The sequence below is a fragment of the Cebus imitator genome, unplaced genomic scaffold (assembly GCF_001604975.1).
Source record: "Cebus imitator isolate Cc_AM_T3 unplaced genomic scaffold, Cebus_imitator-1.0 Scaffold783, whole genome shotgun sequence".
Taxonomy (NCBI): Eukaryota; Metazoa; Chordata; class Mammalia; order Primates; family Cebidae; genus Cebus; species Cebus imitator.
The window spans coordinates 350,513-356,969 of NW_016108098.1; the positions used below are offsets into that span (position 1 = coordinate 350,513).

A 6,457-nucleotide genomic window follows, 5' to 3' on the forward strand; every position below is an offset into this window, starting at 1 on the left:
CACCACCATGCCCAGCTAATTTTTGTATTTTTAGTAGAGACGGGGTTTCACCATGTTGACCAGGGTGGTCTCGATCTCTTGACCTCGTGATCCACTCGCCTCAGCCTCCCAAAGTGCTGGGATTACAGGCGTGAGCCACCGCGTCCGGCCCTGGAACAATTAAGTTTTAAAGGAGACTTCCAGCCTGGGGAACATAGTGAGACTCCATCTTTTAAAAAAAATTAGCTGGGTGTGGTGGTGCGCACCTGTGGTCCTAAATACTCAGCATGCTGAAGTGGGTGGATTGCTTGAGCCTGGGAGTCAAGGTTTCAGTGAGCTATGATTGCACGACGGGACTCTAGCCTGGGTGACAGAGGGAGATCCTGTCTTGAATAAATAAGACTACAGACACATGACAAGTAATTCAATGCAGAGACCTGAACCAAATTTTGGATAGAGATCTTGGAATAATTGGTGAAATTGGAATATGAGCTGCATTATATCAAGATTAAGTTTTCTGAATTTGATAACTGTAATGTGGTCATGTCAGTTAATTTCCTCCTTTTTGAAAATGAATCCTGAAGTATTAGCAGGTAAAGGCACATGATATATTCAAGTTATTCTCAAATGGTTCAGAAAACCCGCCCAAATATATATATGGAGAAAGAGAACACAAGTGGCAAAATATTACCAATTACTGTATCTAGGTAATAGATATACAAGAGTTCTTCCCCCAATATTTTATTAGGAAAATATCCAAACATACAGAAAAATTCAAAGAATCCTTCTGTAAACACCTACCACCAAGATTCTACAATCAACAGCTTTCTAAATTTCTTTTATCACATATTTATTTACATATTATGGAAGATTTTGCTATTCTTGCAACTTTTCTCTAAACTTGAAGTTATTTGACAATTAAAAGCTAAGCCAATTAGTATAGCAGTAATAGCAGACCAAAAAAAATAAAATAAGGAGGTTTTGGGGAACAGAAAGAAGAAAGAGCTAGTGTGGGGATACCAAATCAAAGCTTTTGGAACTTTAACACCGTTTTGAAGCTAGTGCCTTAGGCAATTCGGCCAAAGATCAGTGTCTCGGCTGCCCTCTATAGAGCTCTAAACCTGGCTTCAAGGAGTTCTTTCATGCGTCATTAAATACCACTATACGTCATTTTAAAGAGCCAGAAACTACATTTCCCAAAAGGCCTTTATTTTTCCTCGCGGTAAATGGGATTGCGATTACTATAGGTTTTACAAATCTCGCGAAATTTCATCAAATCTCATTACGGATCCCGGCTGAAAGCCATTTTGTTTTTCAGCGCTCTTCAAGGGTACCTGAAGCGAATTTGCACCAAAGCAGCAGCTGTGTTGCTGCAGTTCGATCTTCACCTTCACGATGTTTCCCTTGGTCAAAAACGCACTAAGTCGTCTGCAAGGTGAGCAAAAATTACGCTAAATCGTTTCCAACAACCTTATATCAATTTGTCTTCGCGGCCTCTCTTGTCCTTTCCCTGTACCAACATCTCGGCCTTCTAATCTGAATGCTGTCTGTTTTCCATCTCGTCCCAAGTCATTGGGATGATGTCCTTACTGACTTTATCACCCAGTGTTTCTCTTTCGGTTTTCAGCTCCCTTTCTGTTATCAGAGTGGTAGTCTAGCACTGCTTTTTAATTCTTCAGTAACCTTTGATTTCAGGGTAGGACACTCATGGTAGACACCTCTCGTTCCTTAAGTGATGTCCTACATTTTAGCTTTGGGGATATGTTTACTCCTAACCTTGTATAGAAGAATATCTTCTCGAATTCCTATTATTGTAATAGACGGCAACGGTAGGTAAATCTAGCTCTTCATCTGGTTTAATTGCAAGGAAACAACCCACATGGTATCGATGCAGCTTTTAAGTTATTTGAGGGTTAACAGTGTTAGCTGACCGGGCGCGATGGCTCACGCCTACAATCCCAGCACTTTGGGAGGCCGAGGCGGGCGGATCACCTGAGGTCAGCAGTTCTAGACCAGCCTGGCCAACATGGTGAAACCACATCTCTACTAAAAATACAAAAATTAGTCGGGCGTGGTGGCAGGCGCCTGTAATCCCAGCTACCTGGGAGGCTGAAGCAAGAGACTCGCTTGAACCCGGGCGGCGGAGGTTGCAGTGACCCGTCTTAAATAAATAAATAAATAATATTAGCTGTCTCGAAAGCAATCCTGGTCATTTTTTCTTATCAAAAAGTTTGGCAAGTACAGGGAATTTTGAGACCAGCATTATGTAGTGAGAATGCAATAGATTGAGGAGAACAAATTAATTTTAATACTTGATTTGCACTGAAGGTGACCTTGGGTAATGTGGGCAGTTGTTATACAATGAAGATGCCCCTGAATTACTATTTAGTTTGTTTAGCCTTCTTTTGATTTTCACTTAACATAATCATTGGAGAATATTATTAGGTTGTGTTCTAAACAGTTAAGCAACTTTGAAAATAACCACAAAATATTAGCTGGACTATTTTTATATTCCAAAAGCAGCATTTATTATTTCTTTTACTTTGTGCATATAATTTATTTGGCCTCTCTCAATGTCAGTTTCCTTCTTTGTAAAATAAGTAATTTGTAAATAATACCTAAATTGTAAATAATGCCTGCTTCATGGGGTTGTTGAGGATTATATGAGATCATGAATGTGTGGTAATGAAACAGCTGTCACAGAGGAGAGGTCTAATGATATCCACCAGAGTGACATGAGTATGTTGAAGTTATGTTGCAGAATTTTTTGGTAGTCTTAATTTCTTTGCTCTTTGAGCAAATAGAGCCATTTTGTACCTCAGGAAAGATTTTTTGTTTCTTTCGGTGTGGAATTCACATGCCCACTTTTTATCTTTTCTGCAGCAGAATATATTAGGAAATGTTTGTAAATTTGCTTATCTCAGTGTGACTAAAAACATGAAAATGGAAAGCTATGTAAGGCAGTTAGAAAATCCAATAATGTCAAATAACTATTTCTAAGTAACTCACTGTACCACATAGAAGTCATTATATTATTAATTGCTAGTGAATGGGCAACCTTGCAATCAGTTTCTTTCTTTCTTTCTTTCTTTTTTTTTTTTTTTGGAATCCAACTTCCTTAGCTTTAATTTGGAGAGCGAAACTATGGCCCTAGTCTTTTTTTTGTTTTGTTTTTTGAGACAGAGTTTTGCTGTTGTCCAAGCCCTCCTTTTTAGTTCCTCCAGGGGCCATTTAAAAAAATTTTCTCCTCTTTCTACTAGTATAATAATAACAGCAGAGTTTATCATTCTGCTCAAAAACTTTTACCACCTCCCCCTGCCTACCAAAAAAAAGTGGTCTTCCATGGTCCTTTCTAGTTTTATCCCCTGTTACTTACCTGTGCATCTTGTCCTTCAACCAAACTTAATTAGTTTTCTAGTATGCTGAACTTTTCTATGTTTGCCTTTTTCAGATTTTCCTTATCTCACGTTTCTATAACCAAATCCTGTCTGCCATTCAAAGTGCTTAGCTAGACTGGACTGAAGGTAGTGGTTTGTCTCAATTGATTGCTCACAGTCAGTTAAAGATTGAACTTCCTTGTTCTACTCTAGTCTTAGGGAAAAAACAACAGCAACAACAAAAAAAGTGCTTAGCTAATTCTGCTTCCTTGTACGATATTGATTTGTGTCTACATGTGTAATATTCTCTAGACTGGAAGTTACTTGAGGACAGGATTTGTGTCTTAACACTTTTTTATATACTCCATTTCTTTTAGCATGGTGCCATATTCATTAATTTTAAATTTGTCTCATTTTTTATTTTTAGAGATAGAATTGCTCTGTTACCCAGGCTAGAGTGCAGTGGTGTGATCATATCTCACTGTATCCTCTATTTCCTGGACTCAAGTGATTGTCCAGCCACAGCCTCTTCAGTAGCTGGGACCACAGGTGTGCATGTACCACCATGCCTGGCTAATTTTTAATTTTCAATTTTTTTCTAGAAACAGGGTCTCACTATGTTTCCCAGTCTGAAACTCCTGGCCTCAAGCAATCCTCCTATGTTGGCCTCCTAAAGTATTGGGATTACAGATGTGAGTCACTGTGCCCACCTATTAATTTTTTACAAATCAAGATTACTCTAGTTTTTGGCAAGTTTTTTTTTTTAAGATGGGGTTTCACCATGATGGCCAGGCTGGTCTGGAACTCCTGACCTCAGGTGATCCACCCACCTCGGCTTCCCAAAGTGTTAGGATTACAGGCATGAGCCACTGCGCCCGGCTGGCAAGTTTTTTTGTTACTATAGTAATTTTATGATCATAAGCATTTAGTGTGTTTTAATTTGAAGTTCATTTGAGTTTCTTTGCCCTTGCATGTTGTAAGTTGTTGGGCTCCATTGAGTAAACTTTAATGAAAATTTAAGTCATAAGTATTCAGATTCATCAATGGGAGCTGAAGTTTCAGGGGTTATGCAAATACTACCTCGTAGAGAATGTTACAACATTCATTCTTTGCTTTTTTCCCCGACACTATTATGAAAACTCTCAGACATACTGAAAAGTTGGAAGAATTGTATGAATACCCATGTACCCGCCACATAGATTCTACAGTTAACATTTTGCTATATTTGTTTTATCATATATCTATCCATCTGTGAGTCTTATTTTTGGTGCATTTCTAAGTACATTGGTTCGCCTTGATTAATAGCTAAAATACGTTTTAACATTTTATTGAACTACATAATACTGTAAAATTAACTTCCTTGGATTTCCTGATTGGCAGCATCAATCACATATGTTCTTTTCCTGACAATTGATAGTAATGCTTCTGTATTTTTTTTTTTCCGTAAGTTCGAAGCATTCAGCAAACAATGGCAAGGCAGAGCCACCAGAAACGTACACCTGATTTTCATGACAAATACGGTAATGCTATATTAGCTGGTGGAGCCACTTTCTGTATTACTATGTGGACATATGTAAGTACTATTGATTGATAATTTCTATTTTAGATGTTTTCATTCTCATTTAGTCTGTGCATTCAAAGTATTTTAACACAGTAGTATACAAATTTAGTTAGGAGGGACTTGAGAGATTATGTAATCTAATTACTCACCCAGTACAGGGATTACTTTCCCCCAGCATTCATGTTCTTAACATTCCCAGTAATATATTGCTTAGTGGATCACAAGGCAGCCCTTTCCATATTGCGTAGCTGGTGTTTTTTCTTTTTTTTGAGATGGAGTCTCACTCTGTTGCCCAGGCTAGAGTGCAGTGATGCAATCCCGGCTCATTGGAGCCTCTGTCTCCCAGGTTCAAGTGATTCTTCTGCCTCAGCCTCCTGAGTAGCTGGGACTATAGGCACGTGCCACCATGCCCATTTTTTTTGTTTGTTTGTTTTGTCTTGTTTTTTGAGATGGAGTCTCCCTCTGTCACCCAGGCTGGAGTGTAATAGCACAATCACGGCTCCCTGCAACCTCTGCTTCCCAGGTTTGAGCATTTCTCCTGCCTCAGCCTCCCAAGTAGCTGGGATTACAGGTGCCCGCCACTACGCCCAGCTAATTTTTGTATTTTTGGTAGAGACAGGATTTAACCAGGTTAGTCAGGCTGGTCTCGAACTCCTGACCTCAGGTGATCTGCCTGCCTCGGTCTCCCAAAGTGCTGGGATTACTGGTGTGAGCCACCGTGCCTGGCTAATTTTTGTATTTTTAGTAGAGACAGGGTTTTACCATATTGGCCAGGCTGGTCTCGGACTCCTGACCTAGTGATCTGCCTGTCTCGGCCTCCCAGACTGCTGGGATTACAGGCATGAGCCACCACACTCGGCCTTGTGTATCTGTTAAAAGGTTCATATGGTGAGTTAAAATCTGACTTTTTATTTTTTTTGAGTTGGAGTCTTGCTATGTCGCCCAGGCTGGAGTGCAGTAGCACGATCACAGTTCACTACAGCTCTGCCTCCTGGGTTCAAGCAGCTCTGCCTCAGCCTCCCTAGTAGCTGGGATTACAGGCACCCAACACTATGCCTGGCTCATTTTCTTGTATTTTTAGTAGAGATGGGGTTTCACCATGTTGGCTAGGCTGGTCTCAAACTCCTGACCTCAGGTAATCCACCTGCCTTGGCCTCCCAAAGTGCTGGGATTACAGGCGTGAGCCACTGTGCCCGGCCCTGACTTTTTTTCATATGCTACCCATCATTTCATTGTAACACAGAAATTCTGACCTACTTCCTTATAACAGCTATCAGATAATAGAATATTGCTATCATATCTCCTGAATTTTCTTTTTCAAATTAAACATCCTTAATTCTAGTGGTAATTTTTTTGTTACATGGTTTGACAGATGAGATGTAATGTAACTTTTTATATTTTAGTTTCTTTACATCTCAAATTTGACAATCTATTTTCTAGTCACTGTACTTAATGGCTAAAAGTGGGAGTCTTGAAGTCTTAATATATAACTTGGTTTAAAAACATACAAATTAACCCTCACCTTTTTTTTTTTTTTTTT

At 39.4% G+C, this 6,457-nt stretch overlaps 1 protein-coding gene across 1 annotated transcript; it reads left to right on the plus strand.

Annotated features, from left to right (window-relative positions):
- Positions 1-1,248: 1,248 nt before the first annotated feature.
- On the plus strand, positions 1,249-5,055 carry LOC108297237 (cytochrome c oxidase subunit 7B, mitochondrial). Its single transcript, XM_017519966.2, has 2 exons — positions 1,249-1,414; positions 4,805-5,055. The coding sequence occupies exons 1-2, from the start codon at positions 1,375-1,377 to the stop codon at positions 4,945-4,947; spliced, it is 183 nt and encodes a 60-aa protein (XP_017375455.1). The 5' UTR covers positions 1,249-1,374; the 3' UTR covers positions 4,948-5,055.
- Positions 5,056-6,457: the final 1,402 nt, after the last annotated feature.

Bases quoted from the DNA above. Each gene is read 5' to 3' on its own strand.
- LOC108297237 (XM_017519966.2), top strand. From the start codon at position 1,375: ATGTTTCCCTTGGTCAAAAACGCACTAAGTCGTCTGCAAG. The intron at 1,415-4,804 runs GTGAGCAAAAAT...TTTTTCCGTAAG, and splicing joins CGCACTAAGTCGTCTGCAAG to TTCGAAGCATTCAGCAAACA.